Genomic DNA, 23,585 nt, shown 5'->3' with positions numbered 1-23,585 from the left:
AGCCTCCATACTCCAAGTGACCGCGAGGGGCCAACGTGCGAGATCTCAGCTCCTTCCACTTCGGGTGACTGGGAAAGCGGGTCCAATTCCTACCCTGAGTGTGGATGTGAGGGCCACAGGCAGATTCTGCCCAGGGCTGCCTGAGGCGGTCTGGAGGGCCGTGGGGTGGGGACATCCATCCGGCTAACCGCCAGCACACACCCGACACGGTGCCCGGAAGGTGCCTTTATTAGAGATGCAAGCAAGCAAGGAGAGTGGGGCACTCGGAAACATCCATCCAGTACCAAAAATAGAAAAATAGAAAGAAAATATCTCAGCCGGCCGCCTGCTCCGAGCTGCATCAGGGAGCCCCGACGAGAGGCCCCAGGCCACCGGGCTGGGGCTTCTCCCCTCCCTCAGCGGTGCCAGGGCCGGAGCAGAGACAAAGGCAGGGCAGAGGGGGGTGGCGTGATTTGGCGTGCTCCGGGACCTCCAGTGGCTGGGTGCCAGCGGAGAAAACAGGCTGAGCGCGATCCGGGCTTTCGGGGCCAGATGACTACTGGGCATCTGCTTGCTGGCAGGCAAGAAGGAAGGGTTTCCGGGCACCACACCAGGCTGCGATTTCACTGAGACCCTGTGTGGCCGCCTCTTCTGCCCCGCATGCGCTCCCATCGAATGGGCGGCAGGAGCTTTTCCAGACCAGTGCCATCCACAGCCGCTCGGGTGGGAAGGGGCCTTCTCTCTCCGAGGCGGGATGGCATCGGCTTCTGCTTCACCTCGGGCAGGCCCAGGACTCGAACTCTCGCCCGCAGTCTGTGCCACACCCACCAGGACTCCTGTCCGTCCGAGCCCCCTGCCTCACCTGCAGGGCCAGAGACCAGCTGCGGTGTACCCGGCCACCTCCCGGGCCCGCTCCTGGCCCCTGCAAGCGGGCTTGTTTTTGGTTTACTGACATTATTTAGCTTCCCCGTGAAGAGCTCCGTACAATTACAATCACCAGGGGGGCTGCGAGAGGTTCTGGGTGCGTGTCGCCAATGCTGCGCTCCAGGCACCTAGGGGGCCCGGCCACCGCCTCCAGTCCGCCGGGCGAGCACTGCCGGGGCACATACGGCTTAGCTATTAGTGTGGGGGACCGGGAGCATGCAAGGCGGCCGCTGCTGCAGTTACAAGTGGAAGTCAAACGTGAGGTCACACTTGCCCATCTTCTGCTTGTACACCAGGTCAAACTTGTCGTTCATGGACACGGTGAAGATGTCCTTCCAGAGTCCGATGCGCCCTGAAACACAAGCCAGAGTCGGGCGCCGCCTCAAGGCCGCCAGGCCTGGGAGATAGCTGCCTGGCTCCTGACCCCCTCTCTGGACATGGGCAGTGGGACTGGCCAAGCAGTGGGCCTCCAACCTTTCTGAACCGCTGAGGCATGGGGCGTGAACGGAGCTGAGAGCAGCTGCCTCAGTGGCCACTATCTGCTGGGTGCTACGTCCCACGTGGGCGTCCCGGACTGTGGTTCTCCACGCACTATGGTTCGCTCAGCCTTCACAGTCCCACCACGACTGTGCTTCAGAATTGAAAATGGGGCAGGGGGAGGGGGATGAGTGGGAAATCACCCAGAAGGCAAAGAATTTGGTGGCAGGTAGAGGCTCCCGTGGGTCAGGGGCCGAGGCTTGGTGGCCACCTTTGGTGGCAGTTCTAGGAGAAGTGGCCAAGACAGTGGTCACAGACAACGTGTGGCAGCCACCCTCACCTTCCAACCCGGGCACTGCCCCTACCTGGCCGCCTGGCGAGTCTGCAGCCTGTGGAGCACAATGTACAGGCCACTGGGGGAGCTTCAGGGGATGGTCGGGGGTGGAATGGGACTCATGCCACATGGGGACCCTATTCTAGCGTTTCTAAGACTATACATCTGTCTGGGAGCCAACTCTCCCTTGGCTCGGCTTGTGGGTTCAAACAGCTTCCTTGGGGTTGGCAGACCTCCTTCATGAAGTGCCCGTCTGGAGTGGCAATGCCTGGTTGTGCATGGCTGGGGGCTGTGGTGCTGTTGTCCCCACAGCTCTGCCCCTGCCCCTTCCACACCCCCTCGGGGGCTGGATGCTCCCCCAGCCTCTCAGAGGCTGGAGCCGTGCCCAGCTCGGAGCCTGCACCAACTGCACCACGGCTGTGCCCTGGTCCTGGCAGGCAGGCCCTCAGGGGGCATGAGCCTCCTAGGCCAGCCCAGGGCTTCTCTGGGCTGAGCAGCTCACTTCCCACCCGGAGAACGGACAGGCGTGGCCACCGATTCCCGCAACACGCTGAGAACCAAGGAAGCTTCTATAATCTACGCAACCACACCGCGCCGGTTCTTTCTACCCCCAGGAGTGTTTCTCTCAGTTGTGGTGGCCCGATGCTCGTCAGAGGTGGCACCTACCTGGTTTATGGTTTGGAATCAAGACAGTGCAATGTGTGATGGGATATGAACCAAACTTAAGCAATGTGGCTGGCTACTCAAGCCCCCGCCTTCTCTCCCGCGGGGTTCTTCCAAGCAAAGAGGCAATGTGCTAAAAGAAAACAAAACCAAAAAAGGGAAATAAAGCAAAACCAAGGGAGGATGGGAGACGGCGCTCCAGGGAGCATATGGGCAGGCGGAGTGTGCTCGGCGCTTCCTCGCCACACAATGAACCGGGAGCGGGGCCGGGGAGGGGAACATCCAGGGTTAACCAAAACAGCGAAAGCAAAACGAAAAAAGAGCAAATAAATTTTAAATCATAAATATTTGTGAGGATGCAGCCAAGAAATGAGTCACAGAGCATGCTGGTCTCAGACGACGTCTCCCTGCACGAGTGGCCCCCACTCAGGATCGGCCCGTGTCCACTGTTCCTGGGCGGCTGGGCCGGGCGGCCAGTCTGATCAGATGGCCGCACTCCACCTTTGGGGAGGCCTGGCACCCTAGTCAGGCAGCCCTCAGGTAGCAGCAGCGCTGATCTGGCCTGAATGGGGTGCTGGAGGCCCCCCAATGCCACCTAAGCAGGTTCCAAAGTCACAGCTGGAGGCTGCTCAGGTGCAGTCACTAGAGGGTGGGTGTGGGCCACAGCCCACTCAGTCTGGGGTCCCTGCTCCCCACAGGGCAGCTCCAAACACCTGCTGCACAGGGCGAGCACCCTGTGTGATTGGAGACCATTCCTGCCAGGACTCGGGCTTCCTCACCCACTCCTGGAGCACTCAGTGTACTCTGTCTTCCTCCCCAGGCACTCTGCGTGCCTGTCTCCCCCAGGCTCTGTATAGCCCATCTCCCTCCCCAGGGCTGTCTGTATACCCCCTCTCCCATAGTGGAGGGGTCTCTCGATTTGCTTAGCAAATACCTACTGAGTGAGTTGAATGAATGAGGGAAACGGCTCCCTGGTGGGACACCCCCCACCCCACCCCGCAGGTTCAGGCTCTGCCCTGCCATGGACCCGAGCACTTGGGGGATGTGAGCTCTGGCCAAAGCTGCGCCTAGGCCCTGCCATGAGCCTGGAGCCCTGCACCTGGTCACCGACTGGAGAGCAGTCCGCCCAGTACCCCACAGCTCCTGCTAACAGGGCCCTAGGGAAGACAGCTGGAAGGGGACGTGGTGGGGGGTGGGCATGCTGGGCATACCCCGGCCCACTGGCAGGGCCTCGGCGTTGCAGCACTGGTCCACCAGCTGGTGGCAGTGCTCTGTCATGGCCTCCAGCTGGGTCTTGTCACACGGCACCCCCAGGAACCTCGCCAGCTGCTCCACCATCGTCGCCAGGTCCTGGGGGACAGGGAGCACAGGAGACTCAGAGGTGGCAACTGCACCTGCTGCGTGCATCCCCCCCCCCGACCCCTGGCCTGTCACTGGGGGGTAGCAACACAGCTGACACTAGGCACTGCCAAGCAGGACCCCCACGAGGCCCATGGGGGCTCCTGATGCAGGTGGGCATCTCCCCTTGGCCATTTTCCACCAGCAGCAAGAAATAAACATCCCCTCCAGGGCTGGCTAGGGCCACCTGACCTGTTCTGCCTCCCTGCTCCACAGGCCCTAGACAGGCCCTCGGGTGCCTCCCCTGTCCTTCTGCCTCTCTACGAGGCTCAGGCCACCTCCCTGGCTAGTGAGAAGTGCTGGCACAGACCCCACAGGGAGGCTCCACCCCTGGCACAGCTCGTGCACCTGCTCTCCACGCCCTCCCCAGGAAACACCAGGGCACCCCAGACTCTCAGCGAGCGTCTCCCGCTACTCCGGCCAGGGTTGGAGGTGCCAGCAGTGCTCCCCTGCAGAGGAGGCATGCCCCCTGCAGTAGGGATCACTGATGGCCCTTCCCCGGGGCTGGTGAGCTAGTCGGCAGAGTGCCGCCTTCCAGAGAAGGCCTGTCATGGGGATGCCGGCAGGAGTTCCTGTGTGACGGCGCCATGCCCTGGAGGAGGCCACATGGTGGCCTGCTATCCGCTGGGCCCTGTTGGGAGCCTATGGGCTTTCGTGGAGCCTGGAACCTCAGCAGGTCCAGTGACGGGCAGGAGGGCAGGTGGTCCCCTGAAACCAGGGCTGAAGTGCACTGCGTGGTGACTTCACAACCACAAGCCTGGTTAGTGTGGCTGCGAACGTGGGGGAAACTGAGAAGTCAGCCTGCTGGGCAGCTGGAGCCAAGGCCAGGGGAAGACTGAAGGCTATGCTGGGCACTGAGACCGGGGGGTGAGGGGGTTGGTGTGTGTGTGTGTGTTTGTAAACAAGGGTCAAGGACGGTTCTTGATAGAAGTAGGTAGGGCCACGTGGGCACCCGGTGCTGACTGTGATGAGGGCCTCAGGGAGCCCGCTCTCAGAACTCCGCGGGGAAGAGCAAGGCCTCGGCCGGAGGATGGCCCCTGGGGGCTGGGGCTGGACGGGGCCCTCCTGCCTTCACGTCTGTCTGGAACCCCCTTCCTTTAGAGTGGAGAGACCCTGAGCATCAGGCTAGGGAGTCACTTCAAGGAACTATGGAACCTAAGCCACAGAGGGGGCGCCTGCAGACTTAGCACCATGCGAGGGGATGAAGGGGAGGTGGTGAGGCGAGTGGGCAGGCTTGGAGAGAGAGGAGGAAGCGGGGAGGACGACTTAGAACTTCCCAGAGTGCAGGGTGCATGCAGATGAGAGCGGCTGCGGGGGGGGGGGGGCGCTGCGGGGGCTCGTTAGTCTGAGTGTCAGCCAATATCCAGCGTGGGAGGTGGGCCACGTGTCTGCAGTGGACCCACACCTGGTGCTGCGGTGGCACTCTAAGTCAGAGGAATGTCCACAGCACAGGGGCTGAGCATGGGCAGGGAGAGATGAAGTGGAGGGCTGAGCGGGGGGTGGGGGGGAGAGGGGGAGGGGGGCACCAGCAAGGCACCGAGGTGAAGAAGACATGATCTGGGGGAGAAGGGAGCAGTTGGGAGGGGCGGGATGCACTCCTGGAAGGCTGGGGCGGATGTGTCGAGTATTCCTGACCCTGGGGATGCAAGCAGGACAGCTCGGGGGCCGAGAGTGATCAGGGCAGCAGACTGAGAACCGACCGGGGTGATCACAGAGAAGGGAGGGGCTGAGTGGAAAGGGAGTACGACAACTCTGGGAGCAGCTTGGGGACTGGGGAGGTGGGGAAAGGGCCGGAGATTACCGCTGTCCCCAGACCCAGCAGGGGGGACGCCTGTCCCGGGGACCCTGGGTTCACAGGAAAGCTGGCAGAGCGCTGAGGAAAGGCCTGAAGGCACAACAGGTAAGTATACACCTGCAGCCATGCTGTGGGAGGGCGGGGCCACCTAGCTGCTAAGCTTCAGAGACGGTGCCTGGCCGGCACCTGCTTCTGTGAAGACTTAGCCACGGACCGTGCTGGCAGGACGGCTCGGACCCTGGCGTTGCTACGGGTTCCACGTCTTCGATGGCCCCCAGCTCTAAGCAGGGACCAGTGCTCACGTGGCCTGTTCTAGACAGCAGGCCACCTCCCCCACTGCTCCCTGACTCGGTGGGCATTTACACTGAACCTGGTGCCTACCCACCCCACTGCTCCCTCAGTGGGCATTCACATTGCACCTGGTGTCTGCCTGTGCCCCACTCACGCCCACACCGGCCTGAACAGGCACATGTGGGCACTCAGAGGCAGGCGGCCTGACCAGCAACTTCTAGGTGGCTCCCCTGGGTCAGCTGCAGTCTGAATGGCCTATTCTGAGCTGCCCCGAAGCAGGCATCAGGGACAGGCCATCTTGCCCTGCCCCTGCCCACACGGGGTGCTGTGCCAACTGTGGGCCAGCGTGATGGGCAAGACCTGTCCTTCATGAAGCATGGCAGGTGCCGCCAGGCCCGTTCTGCAGGGCGGCACGGCCCGTTCTGGCAAGAGGGACTGCTAGGACGAGGGCTGGTGCCCAGCAGGACTCACCCGGTGCATGTCTTCATACTTGAGGAAAAGCACGTTCGAGTCCATGCGGTGCTCCCAGAATTCCTGTACGTGCTCAAACCAGGAGCCGTAGCCTACTGTGGACACAAGGGACAAGTGAGTCACCCGGCCGCGGGAGGGGGCAGGTGCAGGAGATGGCATCCGGGAGGGCAGAGGGAAGCGTTGGGCTCAGCTGCAGCCCAAAGGTCCCCACCCTGACCCTGCAGCTCCTGTCCACCTTCTCTCTGGGACCCGCCCCACTCCCTTGAAGATCCGGCCACGGCCAGGAGACTAGGAGCATGCCACGAGTTGAGCCGAGTGACAAGCAGGCACTGGACCCTGGACAGTGGGGTTTTGGTGGGGATGGGGGCTGTGGTAGATATATAATGGTCTGTCAATTTGAGGATTCAGAGTGAAGGGGTGGAGGCCCCACAGGGGCCTAGCTTGTTAATCAGATCATAGCCAATGAGGCCCCTGTGTGGGCATGGCCTTCTGAGAATTCTGGGAAATCTGGTACTTCCTCCTTGGAGGCAGGAGACACTTCTGACACCCTGGGAGACATAGCAGCTGACAAGACACATGGACCCACCGTGATGCAGAGACCCCTGCCAGCACTGAGATGTTTCCAGTGCCACTGGATCCAAAGACTTTCCACCCACTGGTCCGTGGTCTTCTACATTCAGCGTCATTGTGTGTGTTTTATGAGTCTGAAAAGGACTTTATAGATTGGTATCGGACATATGGGCTAATATTGGACTGATGGACTTGATCTGAACTAGGATGTTTTCTCAATGTTTAATTGTTCTTGTATAAATCTTTTTCTTATGTGCATATGAGTGTTTCCATGTATTTGTTTCTCTAGTCTACCCAGACTCACACAGGGATGGAGGCACTCAGGGAGGTGGAGAGACGGGGTTGGCTGGCAAGGGGGTCATGGGCGGAGTTCTTGGTTAACATGAGTCACACACAGAGTCTAGGCCACCTCGGGGGCCCCACGGGCCACTTCCAGATTAACACTTAAGTCACACCGAGTCCTAGGCCCACGTGGAAGTCACAACCCAGCCATGGGGACATGAGGCCGCATGTGCTGCCCAGGCCAGTGGGCCAGGATGTGTCAGCCCACGCCTCCACCTTAGCAGCATGCCTTGGAAGTTTCTGCCCTCTGGCTTGGGAAAGGGCACAATGGCAGGCCACCCACTGCTAGTGGGGCAGGCTCAGGATACCGGTGACCTCAACAAGGCAGCTTGGGGGCAGGGCAATGGCCAGTCGACCTCTCCTGTTCCCCACAACTCAGTCAGTTCTCCTGCTTCCCTCTCCCCCATCCCATGCTGAGGCATAGGTCGAGGCAGCCTGTCCCTGGGCTGTGCGGTGCATCTCCCTGGGGCAGGGACTGTCCTGGAGTAGGGCTGGTCGCTGTCTGCTCACTCACCCAGATGTCTGCCCTCCATTTAGAAACACCAGGAGGGAATCCAGAATTCATGACACGGTGTGAACAGTGCTGGGGCAGGGCAGCTGGGGACACTACGACAGAGCAACCACAGGCAACCATGGGAACAGGAGCTAGCCACAGGGACACCACTGGGGATGGCTGAGGCAGGGGAACGCCCAGAGGACTTCAAATATCAGCCCAAGGATCTTGGCCCTCCAAGGGCACAGAGAGGGGGACGCACACGGGCAAGCAGCGCAGGGCCCTGGCCTCACACAGCCTCCTTGTCTAACAGGGACAACCGCAGCCCCTGCCTGCAGAGCCACTGGGCACAGAGCGAGGTCCCACATGGCCAGTCCTCAAGCCAGGCCTCACAAGGGCCAGCACGCAGGCCCTATGGAACTTAGTCTCTGTCCTGCAGGCAGCCCTGGGGAGAAGCCCTGTGGTGGGGTCAGCGTGGAGCCAGGCGAGTGGAGGACTGTCCAACGAGTGTGGCCCGGCCGTGCCAGGTGGCCCTTAGCCACATCCATGAAATGGGCTCTTGTCCTCCAGGGTGACAGTGGGGACAGCGGCAGTCTGCTGTAGTGCCAGCAGGTGGCAGCACAGCACCACCTACACAGAGGCCAGGCTCTGCCTCAGCTACAGGGATGGCGGTCAGCTGGTGGGCACTTCACTCCCAGGCCCCTAATCCCGACCCAGCAGCTGCCCAGGGGTCTGCCTCCCAGCAGTCAGACGGGCCGGGGTCTGTAGCCCTCAAGCTGGACAGAGCCATGCAACCAGAGCCCTGCGATTTCTTTACATCAGAACCCTCCCAATCAGGATCCTGGGCTCCGCTGGGCCCCCAGCCCGCTCTGGGCAGCCTGGACAGAGTTGGGGTCTGCACTGGCCCCTCCCCTTCATGGGTACCTGGGGCAGGTGCCCAGCAGTCCATCTAATCCCAGGGTCACCTGAAGTCCCCAGGTCTTGTCAGGTCCCCAGCAGGGGCCTGGGCTGCACGTGCACTCTGTTTGCGGGTAGGCCGCAGGGGGACAACACTTCTCATGGGAGAGAACCCCAGCTCCAGGGTCTCGTCGGGTGCTGGGGCTTCCTTGCGTGGAAGCCGAGACACAGCCAGCACCCACCAGGGCCTGGAGGGAGTGAAAGCATCCCATGGGCCTCGGTGGGGCTGCTATTGGTCCACCTCCTCAGAGCAAAGGAGATGGAGTACTGAGGATGCAGGTAAATAGCGAGCCTAGGACCACGCAAACCCCGCCCCCAACGGACCATGCAAACCCCACCTCCAATGAACCACGCAAACTCCGCCCTCAATGGGCCACGCAAACCCGGCCCCCAAAGAAGCAGACAAACCCGCCTCCAAAGGGGCATGCAAACCCCACCTCCAACAGGCCACACAAACCCCGCCCCCAATGGACCACGCAAACCCCGCCCCCACAGCCCAGTGGTGCTAAGAACCAGATGATTCCCGGCCCCCACTACGGCCAGCTCTGAGGCGGGTCATGTTGGAAGGAGCAGCGCAGAGCCAGAGAAAAACGTGCGACAGAACTTAAGTCATGAGGAGGCCAGGCGCACTGTCTGGACAGAGATGGGGGGCGGTCCCCAAGATTATGGTCCTCGGAGGCCCCTCGAGCCTGGAACTGGACAAGCACTCAGACCAAAAGGGCAGTGTACTAGTTACATAATCTGGTGTCCATTTGGGAGTCTGTCCATCGGGTCATAGCTAATGAGGGCTGTGTGTGGGCATGGCCTGCTCCCGAGAATCCTGGGAATCTGGTATTTCCTCCTTGGAGGCGGGAGACACGGCTCCCTGCTCCCTCCGTGGGAGTCATAGCAGCCGACTACGCTAGTGCCCTGAGCCGGAGGAGCCACATGGACCTGCCCTGATGCAGCCAGACCCCTGCCAGCGCGGAGATGTTCACAACGCCCTGGATCCAAAGACTTTCACCTACTGGCCTGTGACCGTCCTGCATTTGGCATCATTGCCTGTATTTCCTGAGTCTGAAGAGGATTTTGTAGATTGGTATCGGACATATGGACTAATAACGGATTTATGGGCTTGGACTGGACTGGGTTGGGATGCTTTCTTAATGCACAATCACCCTTTCTATAAAACTCTCTTAGACACATGAGTTTCTATGGATTTGTTTCTCTAGTCTACCCAGACTGACGCAGGCAGCACGGAGTGAGGTGACCCAGGAAGCGAGGACAGAGGGTTGGGGAAGGAGGAACGGAAATCGGAGACCTGGGCAGGAGGTGGGAGAGGGAGGCCAGTGAGGGAGCCGCAGCATCAAGGTGGAGGTGAAGCGTGTGTCAGCAACATCGGATGGAAACTGGTCTGCTTGCAGAGCGCCCCCCCCGAGTCACAACGGAGCAAGACAAACACAGCATGCGTGTGAGCCGTGGATCTGAAAACCGCTTGGCATGTGAGTGAGCCACGAGACAGACAGTTGGAGGGAACGGCTGCAGCGTGCGGCAGGGGCGGCCTGGCAGCCACACTCACACTTATCGTTCATGAAGCGCCGGCAGAACTCCTGGAAGGTGCCCCGGTAGCTCATGGTGCGCAGCGAGCGGTGAAACTGGTAGTAGGAGACCACCAGGTCCTTGGGGTTGCGGGCCATGTAGATGACCTGTGGGGAAGACCCAGTGAGCCAGGGTGCCGCCCCCCCCCCCCCAGGCGTCACTCAGGGCCGTTCTGAGAGGACACTGACTTCCAGCCCCGCCAGCCCCAGCGCGTGTGCATGCCCCCCAGGTTCTGCCTCCCTCAGCAGCTGGGGCCCCTGCTTGACTTGTTCAGCATGCTTTTGCCCCGTTAGTGAAGGATGTGCCTGTCCCGCCCAGATCCTGGTGATGAGCACCTGGCCCGCAGGCACCATCATGGAGAGCGTGGCTCGCTGGCATTGGGGCAGCGAGGCTGGAACCAGGCCTGGGCAGGCAGCACCCAGGGGCTATGTGCTCCGTGCCTGGCCCGGCTGCCGACCTCGCAGACAGCACAGACCTCGGGCCAGTGAGGAGCCATGAAAGCTGCTCTCCAAGGTGGAGGACAGTTGCGTGAGGGAAACGCTGACGGTGCTGGCGAGCTGCCCTGAGTGCCCCTCTAAGGAAGCGGCACTCTCCCTGGCAGGGACATCCCCAGATGGCATGGCAGACATGCCAGGGCTGTGAGGGTAGCATAGCATCCTGGGCTGGCCCGAGAGGACGGCTCACTGGGCAGGAGGGGCCCTTACCTTGGAGTCCCCGTTGTGGAGGTCAGAGGGCAGGAATCGGTAGGGCAGGTGGCTCTTGATGAGGCGGGGAGATGTCAGCTCCTGTGCGGACAGAGGGAGAGAGACCTCACTGTGGGGCCTTTGGACCCCGGGCCAGGGCTCTGCTAGTCCCTGACGCACCTCTCTAATGTGGACAGGCGGGCGGCACCTGTCTCCAGGCAGGGCCCCAGGGATGAGAGGTGACTGGCTGTCAGAGGACCTAGGCCCAGGGAAGAGGGAGTGCTGGGACAGGCCTCGGCAGGCAGGGCACCAGGCACCCTGCAGGGCAGCTGTGATGCTGCCTGGCCGCCTACTCCTGCCCCTCACGGGCCACCGAGCAACCTGAGCCTGGCACCTGGGGCGCCACCATCTTATCTGTCTGTGCCCTGAGCTCCTGCTCGGACTTTGTTCACGGCATGTCCAGGGACAAGCGGGGCCGGGCACCTTCATGAGAGTGCAATGCACCGCTGCCAGCCCCCGCTGAGCAGAGAAAAGCTCCTCCGTGCCCTTCCCCCACCCCCACCCACCTGGTGATACATGTGTGTACAGTAGCCCACAATGCAGGAGAAAGTGTAGGTGCCGCTTCTGCAGCCCGTCTGGGTCGCTCCAACATTCCACTTTGGGAAACGCTAGTCAGTGAATGGTCCCAACAGGGAGGGGTGCAGGGCCACTGAGCAGAGGCCCAGAGGCCGGTAGGGTGGGGCAGGCACCCATTGCGAAGGGCACTGGCTGGCTGTGCGTAGCCACTGAGGGACTGGGCAGGGCTTCGCAGAACAAACTCGCCCTCTGGTGGCTGCAGGGAGGGAGGACAGGGCGTGAAGGCAGCACTCCCCAGGGGGCGGGGCAATTACAGACACCTGAGGCAGTGGGCCCAGCCCCTTGGGACACTGGCACTGAGCCTATTCTTCATAGCAAACCTGCCAGACAAGTGAGTCAGTGCCTGCCAGGCAGCTCCCCATCCTACCCTGCAGATGCACTGACATTAAGGCCCTGGCATATCCCGCCAGCCCCCTGGGTCACTGCTACCGGTCCGCCTCAGTAGGAGCAGGGACTCCCCTTAGGAGGCGAGGGGCTGGCTGGGCCCAGGTACCTTGATGATGTCCAGGCCAGGCTGTGGGTACTCCAGCACGGGCAGCTGCTCGTCGATGTTCATCAGGCCGATCTCGTCGGGGTCCGCCCCTTGGCTCACCAGGTAGACCACCTCCTGCAGCAGGCTCGTGCCTGCAGGGGGGAAGGCAGGCCATGAGCGGGGCTCTCCCGCCTGGGGAAGTACTGGTCAGTCCATCCTCATTGACAATGGCAGGACAGGAGGCGCTGTCTGCCAGGGACGGGGAAAGCCACCAGCTGACACCCTGTGACCCAGGAACTGGCGTTCCAGGCTCCTGTGCGGAAGGAGGGGCAGCCACTCAGAAATAGGGAAAATCGGAAGTCATGTACCTGCCCACCTGCAGGAGAGCGTCAGAGTCCCACGAATGGCACCCACAGCAGGAAACGAGGCCAGGCTGAGAGCACCATGGGAGGCCCTCACGGAGGGTCAGGGACTGGCAAGCTGAGCTGTGGCTGTGTGTGTGTATCATGTGTCTGACTGTGTGTATGTGGTGTAAATGTGTGAGTGTGTGTGTGTGTGTCTGTGACTTTGGTGACAGAGGTGAGGCCTTCAGTGTGGAGGGGTGGGCGGTGAGAACAGAGGCATTGCTCAGAGCGAAAGAAGGCTGCCTGTGGGTGGTTGGGGTAGACAGTGTGACCCCTCCCCCCACATAAGAAAGCCAGGGGCTTGCACCAGCAGAAGCAGATGGCTTGTGTGGGCTGGGAAGCCTGTGGGCCCGTCCCACGGCTGGCGAGGGTGCCCTCCCTAGCTGGGATGCAGCTTCCAGTCGCCCCCACACACCAGACTGCTGGCCCAGTCACCCCCTCCACCCACAGGGGCCACTACTCCCCTCTCCCAAGTCTCCGGGTGAGTATCCCACTGGGCTCAGGGAAGTCCCTTCCTGACCAGACCGGGCAGCTCTCTCACGGGCAAGGACTCCTGAGATGGGTCCCATGAGCTCCTGCACTTTAACATGGGCGCCCCTTGCCAGCCATCACCCCAATCCCACAGTGCCCGGCCTCCTCACTTGCTTATGTCCCCTGGGGCTGGTTGGCTTGGTTTCCCACACAGCAAGTCTTCCCTGCTGACTGTTGTGGGCTGCCGCCCAGTCCACTCCTGGGCTGTTTCCCAAGGGGTCAGGTGGTCAGCCACTCTGTAGGACAAAGGTGGCCCTCTGTGTCCTTACGAGCTCACCATCCAGGAAGGTCCAGGGCGGCCCTACTCTGTCTCTCAGTGTGACTGTGGAGTCGGAATGGACGCGGTGAGGTGGGTTCATCTTCCTTGTCTATTCCGTGTTGAGTGGGAATGGATCTGGCCACACCCAAGCAGAGCAGACAGTTGGTGGGTTCCGGGAGCCTTTGGTGTGCGTGTCCTTGAGCGCTGCCGTGGTCCTTCCCGTCGGTCTCTCTGCCTCGCTCATTGCCTCCGTCCTTCTGACCCAGACGCGCCCACGCCAGCCCTTCTTTCTGCCCGGTCGCCGGCACTCTGCCATTTCATTTCATTTCCGGGATCGGTCTTCCTCTTGACCGGCCATCCAAACCTTACACCTCACTTCTTCTCAGTAAGAGAAGGTGGCCTCAGGGCAGGGGATTCCATGATGGAGTTTTGGAAGAAATGACGGTGTCCAAGGGCCGAACAGAACATTCAACGGGCCGCTTGAGAAGGCAAAGTAAAGTATTACGACGCCCCGTTTCAGGCCTGGAGTCAGAGGACCTCAAGAAAAGGAACGGCACCCCCAGCGCATCTTAAGCTGAACGAACTGAAGAAAAAAACCCAAGTCTCCGGCGACAGTAAAAGACGGAATGGGGACAAGAGTGAACAATTCGGGAAGCAGCAAAGGAAGACGGGAGGGACACACAGAGTCACTAGTCGAGGTCCACCGTGTCAGGAGCTGGGTGGCCCATGAGCAAGAACCAATGGTGCTGAAAAGAGAAGCGTAGGCTGAATTAAAGACACTCGCCAAAGCCAAGGCTCCCGGAATGGACGGGCTCCCATGGGAACATCTCGAGGAGCCAGTGAAGCACCAGAAGCACTCACTCATCTATGCCCAGAAATTTGCAAACAGCTACCTGGCCAAGTGACGGGAAACAGTCTCCTGGATTTGTACTCATTCCAAAGAAAGGGGATCCCACCGGATGCAGGAATCATCAAAATTCATTAACATCCCAGTCAAATGCTGCTGAAGACCACCCAAGGACACTTGCGGCAGGACACTGCCAGGGAGCTGCCAGGGGTTCCGGACGGATTCCGAAGAGGTGGAACCAGGGGTATATATCATTGTTGATGTCAGATGGATCTTAGCTGAGAGCACAGAGTAACCAGAAAGATGTCTGTGTCCGATTGATTGGGCACAGGCATTCGACGGTGTGGATCATAACAAACTATGGATAGGCATTCAGAGCACTTCTGCTGTGCTCCTGGGGCATGTGGGCATGGACCAAGAAGCAGCTTTGTGATCGGAACAAGGGCGCACTGCACGGCTGAAAATCAAGGACGGTGTGTCAGGTTGTACCCTCTCCCCACACCTGTTCGATCTGCGTGCCCACAGAACCTGGAGCATATGGAGAAGAAGGCAGCATGGGCACTGGAGGAAGGTGTCGAAACCACCTGCGATATGCAGACGACACAACCTTGCTGGCTGACAGTGACTTTGAGTGCCTGCTGATGAAGACCAAGGTGGGCAGCCTTCAGCCTGGATCACAACTCAGTGTAAAGAAAATCCAGATCCTCACACCTGGACCGACAGGTAACATTATGATCCACAGGGACAAGATGGCGGCTGTCAAGGATCTCGTCTTGCTTGGATCCACAATCATTGCTCGCGAAAGCAGCAGTTGAGAGACAAACAACTCACTGCAGCACTGGGTCAATCTGCTGCACAAGACCTGTGACATGAGGGACGAGCAAAGAGGTCACTTTGAGGACTGCGGTGGGCCTGGCCTGAGTCACAGTTCTCTGGACCGCCTCTCGTGTGTGGGAAGCTGGACGCAGAGCAGGGAAGAATGAGGGAGAATGGCGGCATTTGCTTCCTGGCTCCGGCAAAGAATGCTCCAAGTGCCAGGGGCTGCCAGGAGAACAAAGCCCCAGCCTGACCCGGAGGGAGTGCAGCCAGAGTGTGAGTGGGAACCGAATCGAACCAGGGCACCCACGGCCACCATCGAACTGTTCATTCCCAAGGGTTTGTGCTTGGTCTCTGCTTAACCTGGGTTGAGCAGAGCTCTGGCTGAGGATGGAGCAGTCGTTTCTTGGATATTTTGTTCTGTGCTCCCCAAGTTGTGGAAGCGCCCTGCGGGCACAGTGGTTGGGCACTACAGTCTGCTGAAGGAGGAGGCAAGGGCCCCAGGGAGCCCCTTGGTGGAGGCAGAGAATAAGGAGGCAGTGCACGTCCCTAAAGACTCGCAGCCTCGGGCCATGGGGGCCGTTCTCGGTGGCACAGGACAGCTCTGGGCGCGCTGGGTATGGGCTCTCAGCAGCAACGGGCTGGGTTTTGCCGCACGCCACCGTGCGGACTCCTCGGAGTCCCTTCTCTGCTGGCTGTGTTTTGCTTTTGCGAGTCTCTGACCTTCATGTGGAGTGTGGCTCAGGACACAAGCAGCCAAAGGGTGCCCACAGCCGAGTTCACCAGCAGCAGAGGAAATGCTACACATGCGTGGCCCAGCTGGACAGTGGACTGCTTACTGCTCAGCCGGGAAGAGGCATGAAGTCGGATGCAGGCCACAGCGTGGACTTCACACAGCACACAGAGTGAAGGCAGCCGCAAAGGAGTGCGGTCTGCCCCCGGTGGGATGAAATCGCCGGGATGGGCAAGGATCTACAGACCAAGGCTTATGAGCAGGTGGCATAATGGTCACAAGGTGTTCTGCTAAGTGAAAGGTCAGCAGTTCAAAGCCACCAGCTGCTCTTTGGGAGAAGACGGCACGTCCCACTCCTGTGAAGGGTTACCGTCTCAGAAACACAGGACAGTTCTAGCCTCTCCCTGTGAATTGGCACTGACTTGATGGAAATGGGTTTGGTTTTTGGTTTGGGGCAGGTGGTGGGAGGGGAAGGAGACAGTGAGCTTTGGTTAGGGCTGATGGGAAACAGGGAAAGGAGGCTCAGGGCTGAGCGCCACGGTCAGCATAACTGGGTCCCAGCACTGCCCACGTCAAGAACGGGGGCACGCCGGCGAGCCCTCCCGTACTGACTGACCACACCGACAAGCCGAGCAAAGAGCGCCAGGCCACCGAAGTTGTTCCCATGGGCTCAGGGCTCCGTGAGGACTCAGCCCAGGGGCTCCCCGGGTGAAGATGCGCACCTATGTGCACTGGGGTCCACTGCCCCACAGAGTGCACCCTCCAGTTCACGGTGGGGGTCGGCACAGTGGCCACAGGCACCCTGGGAGCCGAGCTGGGGCTTTCCCAGAACCCCTTCCGTCCACATGAGCTGTGCTCTGGGCAGTTCCCAAGCTAAGTGTGACTTAGTGAGGCTCTCCTGCTCCATGCACGATGCCCGACAGTCCATCAGAAATTACTCCACACACGGGAAGCTAGCTGTGGCCGGGAGTCTTTCCAAGATAAGGAAAGGCAACAAGCCCAGATCCGAGTGTCTCGAAGAAGGCCCGGCTGGAGAGGCCGACAAGAGGCGAGCAGCCAGGGAGGAGGGTGGGAGGGTGGGAGGGGAGGGGGCAGGGGAGAGAAACACATCTGCACATCTCACAGTCACAGAGCAGGACACAGAAGATAAGCAGAAAGCGGTGACGACCAGCAGAAAACACGCACGACAGAAGGAGAAAGAAAGGCAGGAATCACAGCAGACTTCAACAGCACCCATGGGTGCCAGAAAGCAATGGAGGGACAACTCCCATGTGAAGGGCCAGAGGAGGGAGGCTGGTCCCAAGATCTGTCCAGCAGGGTTTGGAGGATGGGAAGTGCTCAGCTCGGAGGAAGAGCCCGGCAGACAGACAGCAGTGGAGGGACCTGGACCGCTGACAGGAAACCAGGAGTCTGAGCACCAGAAGCCTGCAAAGCTTTCGGAAGGGAGTGGTCACTGTCAGGCTTGTGCCTCAAAGGGGCCACTTGAGCTGGACACGTGGACAGTGCACCAGTGGACAGGGCTGAGGGCAGGCTACTGCAGGGCTCAGGGTTCGAGGGAAGACCCTGGGACCTGAACAGGGCTGCAGGGGAGGGCCCAAAAGAACCCTTCATCAGCACGGATGCGTGTGTGCAGGCCAGAGGGTCGGGGAAGGGTCCTTTCCCGACCCCAAGCCCAATGGGGGCTTCCAAGGATGCCCCTCAGCCAAAGCAGGACCTTTGATCTGCTTGCCCCCTTCCCCCACTGCGAGTGCCCTGAGTGTGTGCACAGCTGAGATGAAAGAAGTGGGAAGGCACGAGGGAGGAAGAAGGATCGGGGATCAGCAAGGAGGAGGACAGGGGATCGCCATGCTGCCTCCTGCCCACAGCCAGCCTCTGAATGTGCTCCTTGGAAACGGGTATGTAACGAGGGTGCTGAGAAGCCAGCCTCCTGACTGGGGGGGTGAAGGGGGGTGAGAAGGGAGGTGCCAGCCCGTGCAGTGCTGCTGAGAGGGCGGAGCTTCACACTGCAAGTCCCTCAACACCTCACTCTGCTTCCCAATGTGCAGTGGGGTCGGCAGTTTAAACCTACCAGGCACCCTGAGGGCCGAAGCTGAGGCTATCCTGCTCCGTGACGAGCTCCAGCCTTGGAAACGCTACCGAGGGCCTCCGGGAGTCGGAGCCGATGCCACGGCACCAGGTTTGGCCTGGGGTGGCTTCCCCATCCATACAGGGAGGAGCTCGGTCCACAGTCTCCTCCGCACGCACATGTGGGGACATGAAACGAGGGGACTGTGACGGCTGGGGAGCATCGGGTTCAGAGAACACTGGTGCCTCACTGCCCCCCCCAAGACTGCCACCCCCCCCCCTTTCCCCGCACCAGAGTGGGACTGGCCACAGCACGGAGGGTGGGAGCAGGAAAGAAAGGCCCTGCACTGCCTCCCCCAGGCAGTCTTCCAGGGTCTTCATCTGAGCCCCTCCGTGCCACCTGCCTGACGTCACTGCGAGCTCTACACAGATGGTGTTGTCTTGTTTCAGCGTCCCCAAGTCCGCCTGGCCACCCCCCAGTTTTGCCTGGGCCCCACACAGAAGGGGTCTCCCCGCAGGCCATTTTTTAATGCAAGACTCAGATACACCAGCCGGGCCAAACCGCAAACTTGAGGTGCTGGGAGCTCAGGGGACAGAGCCAACGTCGCAAGGCCTGGGCTCGAACCCCAACGCTCAACTGCAGGCAAGCTTCTCGGCCCTCCACCCCACAGCTATTCACCTCCTCTCATCCTGTGCCTGTTCGGTGCCACCAAGCGGGTCCCGACCCCCAGTGACCTCAGACACAGCAGAAGGCAGCCTTACGGGACCCTGCGCCATCCTCACCGGCATTGCCAGGGAGCCCACAGTGGCAGCCACTGGGCGGGCCCATCTCCTGGAGAGCCTTCCGCTTTCTCGCTGCCCCTGGTCCTGACCAAGCACGCTGTACTTCTCCAGGGACAGGTCCCTCTTGACAACGTGTCCGAAGTGTGCGACAACCAAGTTCCAGGACGGTCTGACGAGCATCCCAGCGGGACTTCCTCCCTGGCAGGAGGGGCTGCTCCACTGGCGGCAGTCCGTGGTCCCCTCACCACAACCCTGCCATTAAGTCCGCGCCGAGGCTGGCGGCCCCACAGGACAGAGCAGAACCCAGAGCTGTGCTTTCCGTGGCTGTAACTCTGCCTGCGGGCGGAAGGCCAGTATGGGGGACGTGCCCCGCCCACATTCTAGAATCCAACGCCAGGCCGGGGGCTGGCAGGAGCTGTGCAGGGTCTCCTGGGGGAGAACAGAGCTGAGCCGCAAGGAGACTCCCAGGAGCCCTCGCTCCTCCAGCAGAGAGACCTTCAGGACAGAGGTACCGTCTGCTGCGTGGCGTGGCGTGGCGGCGTAGGGCAAGTGTGGGTTTACAGGCCCTGCTTTCCAGCCCGTGCAGCCTCCTTTCCCGAGAGCACTACCCCCCCCCCCCCCCCCCCCGCCCTCGGCCCCCACCCTCCCCGCACAACAGGACAAGGCTGAGAACCAGGAAGGTTCAGAAACACCAAACTCCCCACCAGCAAGTTATCCCTCCGCCCTTCAATTAACCCCACTTGTGTTTATCGGCCAGACTGGCTCAATAAACTATCGCAGAGTTGATACTTTCTCCGGAAGGAACTGAAAAGAGGGCGAAAAGTACTGGAAGCCCTCGCACCCCACTTCCCCTGAAGCGGACCCCGGTCTTGTCCCAGCCATGCACATGGACTGCCCTAAGCCATTTCTTCCTCCAGGGTTTCCGGACCCCGTCTGTGGGGTCTGCCTTCTCAGCGCTGTGGGGTGCCCAGATAGAGGGTGCTGTAATCTGTTCTTGGGGGTTGCCAGTGCCTGCTTGTAACCAGGCCAGCCTCAGCCTGCTCAGCCCTCAGTGGAAGAAGGGGTGGGGCCAGGCAGAGACACAGCACACTGAAACTCTAAACTCACAGCCATCAAGCCGATGCTGCCTCACAGAGACCCTACAGGGCAGGCTAGAACCGCCGCTGTGGGCCTCTGAGACCAACTCCTCACAGGAGTAGAAAGTCCTGTCTTTGGCCCGCAGAGCGGCTGGTGGTTTCGAACTGCCGACCCTGCAGATGACAGGCCAGCACAGAACCACTGTACCACCAGGGCTCCTGGACACACAGCATGAGCCTGAAAAAGCCAGATGGCTGCTAAAGGGGGTCGGGGGAGAGGGGAGGGTTGTGTTTTAATTTAGAAAAGGCAGCTCCCAAAGGCCTGGGTGAAGAGGTCCTCACTCAGGGTCTCAGAGGAGGGAAAGTGTCACTGTGTGTTTTCGCCTCTTACATAGACAAGCAGGTGTCTGTGGTGATCTGGGAAATTGCCTTAAAACCAATACCCGTGCCCAAAATGCCTCTGTCAGGACTCCCCTAAAATGCCCAAAACAGGACTCTCCCTCTAGGACAGGGGCCGGCAAACTGGCTCTCAAGCCAGATTCATGTGGCTCCGAAGTAAAATTGAAAAAAATGTAAAGATGTTTAAAGATATAATCAGATCATAGTGATTATATTTGTTTGTAAAAGTATATTTATGGCTGTAGAATCCTTTTTAAAGTGTTGTGAGGGGCAGGATTGGCTCCTCCGTCTCAAAAGCCTGTTGACTCCTGGTGGAGAACAACGGCCCATTGGCAGCACTGTGCTTCCAGGTGAGTCTCCCCCGGATCCCGCAGGGGCGGCAACACCACCGTGGCTGCCCAGGAGCAGAGAAAGCACCTTGCCTCCCTGCAGCGTCTCAGCTTCCACAGGCTGCCTGTAAACCACACATAATCATGTCATGGTGGTGGTGCTGGTGGGCGTGGTGGTGATGGTGGTGGGCGTGGTGTGATGTGGTAAAGATGGTGTTGACGGTGGCAGTGTTGGCGGTGGGGTGGGGGTGGTGATGTTGATAGTGGTGGTGATGATGGTGATGGAGGGTGCCATCCAGTGGGTATGGGACTCGCAGCAACCCATGGGGCAGAGTAGAACAGTCCCACGGGGCTTTGAAGGGAACAGTTCTATTGCTGGCTGTCCCCTTTCCCAAAAGGAGCCACCAGGCCTTCTCTTACAGAGCCACGGGGTGATGATGTCCAGGAGACAGGACAACAAACCGCTGCTCTTGCAATTAGCAGCCAAGCACCTAAGCATCACCCCTCGAGGGCCCCACACATCCAAACACCCACCCTAAAGGGCTCCCACTGCCAACTGTGTCACCGGAAGGCAGCAAGTGCCATCCTAAACTGACAGACGGCTACTCACAGTCTTGATTGATCCCCTTAATGGGAGTGCTCCACAACCCTGGTAACAACCGCACACTGGCCGAGAGTCTTACGGCACGCGTGTAGGATAAACAAAACCAAGCCTGACTCTCTGCAATCCTACAGGGCAGGGTAGAACTTCCCCTGTGGGTTTGTGAGACTGTAACTCTCCATGGGAGCAGAAAGCCTCATCTGTCTCCCAAGAAGCAGCAGGTGGCTTTGAACTGATGACCTTGTGGTTAGCAGCCCAGCATGTACCCACTATGGCACTGGGGCTCCTCCTAATATATACAACTATCTTTAAAGTCGACTCAGAATCCCCACACCCAGTGGGTTTGACTAGGGGTGCCGGGGGGCTCCCGCGTGAGGCTGCAGTGAAAGGACAGTCCCCCGCCTCAGCAAGAGTCCCGAGTCCCTCTCCTTTCTTCTCAAGGACCACGAAGCAGCAGCCTCTCCAGGTTGCAAACGGCCCGGCCAAGCCTTCCCCTCTGCACCCCCACACCCCCTCTCCCACTCCTCCAACGGTAATGGCTGCCCGAAACTACACAGCTCTGAGGGCAGCCTCTCTGGGGACTGTCCCATTCCGGGTCCACCGTGACCTTAAGGCCAGCCGCCTTACAAAGCACACGGACGTTCTGAGTAGGCTGGTTTCTGGCATCTCTCCAGAAGGCAGGACAACAAAGGCAGGCAAGGGCATGTCTGAATGTGTGTGTGTGTGTGTGTGTGTGTTGGGGGGATGGTGACATATGTGGCTATCTAGTCAGTTCCCACTCATCATAACCGTGAAGGGCAGAACGGAAACGCTGGGAAGGTTGCTTTGTGGGTATAAATCATAAGGGAAGTAGACAGACTCATCTTCGGGGCTGGGACTGCTGACCTTTCCTCTTGGAAGCCAAGTGCTTTGACCACCGCCCCGCCGGGACTGCTAAGGAACAGGAACCCTCCCCCCCCCCCCCCACTCTTCCCGGCACATCTCAGAGGAGGGGCGGGCAGCCCCCGAATATCAGGTCCGGGTGGCAAGCAGACTGGGGCTGCATCCGAGCTCTGGCCCTTGCAGGCTGCTGACCTTGGGCGCGCCACTTTCTCTCTGCACCTCCAAGGATGGCCAGCTCTCCCTTACAGGGGAGTCCTGGAAGTGACGTCATGCAGAGCTGGGAAACGCGCCTGTGCCTTCCAGGGTCCTGCTTGGGCCCTGGGTACCATCACCTACCAGGCTTGGGATCCGGTGGGCAGCCCCCACCCCCCACACACACATACACCAGGCTTGGGATCCGGTGGGCAGCCCCCACCCCCCCCACACACATACACACACACACACACACACACACACACGCTCGCGCGGGGCACACAGCTGTTCCCCCCGCACCCCAGTGCACGCTGGAAATGAGGGACTTAAACAGCCTGGGCGCCTCATTATCCCTCTTCCCTGAGCATCACCATTCTGCACTCCACACGGGCTGGGAAAAGCCCAGAAACAGAGAGGTTAGGCGACCCGTCCAAGGTCACACAGCCCACCAGGTAATGCGCCAGGAAGAAGCAGGGATGGGAGGCAGCCCCGGCGCTCTGGTTGCGGCCGCTGTCCAGCGTCCGGCCCCGCGCTCCTCGCGCGCGCGCAGGTCTCCCCAGCTGCACCTGGCCGCCCCTCCGAGTCGCCCCGGGCACCGGGGTGGGCGCGGCCCCAGCGCGACCATCGGGCCCCGTCTGGCAGTCCCCGGCGCTCACCGGACTTGGGGTAGGTGACGATCCACACGTCGCTGGGCCGCACCGGGAAGTTGGCGATCTCCTCCATCTTCCCGCGGCAGAAGGGCGGCAGCCGCACGCCGTGGAATTCGAAGTACTTGCTCTCGAACTCCCCCGGGGTGCTGGGGGTCTCGGCCTCGCTCTCCGCCATGCCGCCGCCTGCTCCGCGCCCGCGCCCGCGCCTCCAGCCGCCGCCGGCCGCGCGCCGCGCCCCGGTGTGACGTCACGGCGCCGCGCCCCGCCCGAGCGCGCGAGGCTCGGGCGCTCCGTGGCCGTGACGTCATGGGACCTCCCGCGCCCCGAGCGGACGCACGGACACGGCGCGCCGCGGCGTGACGTCATGTCGCCGCAGGCTGCGTGGCGCCGCGCCCGTACCGCCAGCCGCCTACAGCCGCGCTGCGCGCCTGCCCGGGCTGTGACGTCACGGCGCCGCGCCCCTTTCGAGCGAGCCCGGGGCCAGGCGCCCCGCGGCCGCGACTTCACGGGGCCGCCGGCGATGCAGCCGAGGCGTGAGATGACGCGCCACGGCCGTGTCACTTTGGGGTCGCCCGCGCCCGGAGCACACGCGCTGAGCCGTGACGTCATGGCGCCTCCGGCCCGAGCCCCACCCGCGCACGCGTGCGGTCAAGGCGCCCCGCAGACGTGACGTCATGGCGTCTCTGGTCTGCTGCCTGGACTCTGTTAACTTGTCCCCTCACTCTGACAGCCCCAGGTCCTGCCGCCCTCCCCCACCCCGTCCCAGCCGGCGGCCCCGTCCCCACCTCCCGCAAGATCATGCATTCACAGTGACTCATTCCATGCGAGCCAGGCACTTCACCCAGAGTGCAGTAGTCCAGCGAGAAGGGACCTTAAATCGACCTCCCTTCACCTGCTCGGCGCCAGGCACTGCTCCGGGTTCCCAAGAGACAGCAAGGAAGAAGACAGGCAAAGGC

General features: G+C 60.9%; 1 protein-coding gene across 1 annotated transcript; it reads right to left on the bottom strand.

The window, feature by feature from the left end:
* Positions 1-229: 229 nt before the first annotated feature.
* Positions 230-22,806, bottom strand: SULT4A1 (sulfotransferase family 4A member 1). Its single transcript, XM_075552660.1, has 7 exons — positions 22,636-22,806; positions 12,085-12,215; positions 10,977-11,057; positions 10,253-10,379; positions 6,333-6,427; positions 3,589-3,727; positions 230-1,255 (listed from the first exon to the last, which is right to left on the bottom strand). The coding sequence occupies exons 1-7, from the start codon at positions 22,802-22,804 to the stop codon at positions 1,143-1,145; spliced, it is 855 nt and encodes a 284-aa protein (XP_075408775.1). The 5' UTR covers positions 22,805-22,806; the 3' UTR covers positions 230-1,142.
* Positions 22,807-23,585: the final 779 nt, after the last annotated feature.

This window comes from Tenrec ecaudatus, chromosome 6, assembly GCF_050624435.1.
Source record: "Tenrec ecaudatus isolate mTenEca1 chromosome 6, mTenEca1.hap1, whole genome shotgun sequence".
NCBI lineage: Eukaryota > Metazoa > Chordata > Mammalia > Afrosoricida > Tenrecidae > Tenrec > Tenrec ecaudatus.
Note: the sequence above shows the minus strand (reverse complement) of the source record. Positions and strands in the feature narration are given on the sequence as shown.

Excerpts from the sequence above, each read along its gene's own strand:
- SULT4A1 (XM_075552660.1), bottom strand. The coding sequence starts at position 22,804 with ATGGCGGAGAGCGAGGCCGAGACCCCCAGCACCCCGGGGGAGTTCGAG. Across the intron at positions 11,058-12,084 it reads CTGGCCTGGACATCATCAAG|GAGCTGACATCTCCCCGCCT; the intron begins GTACCTGGGCCC and ends CTGTCCGCACAG. Across the intron at positions 10,380-10,976 it reads TCCACAACGGGGACTCCAAG|GTCATCTACATGGCCCGCAA; the intron begins GTAAGGGCCCCT and ends TCTTCCCCACAG.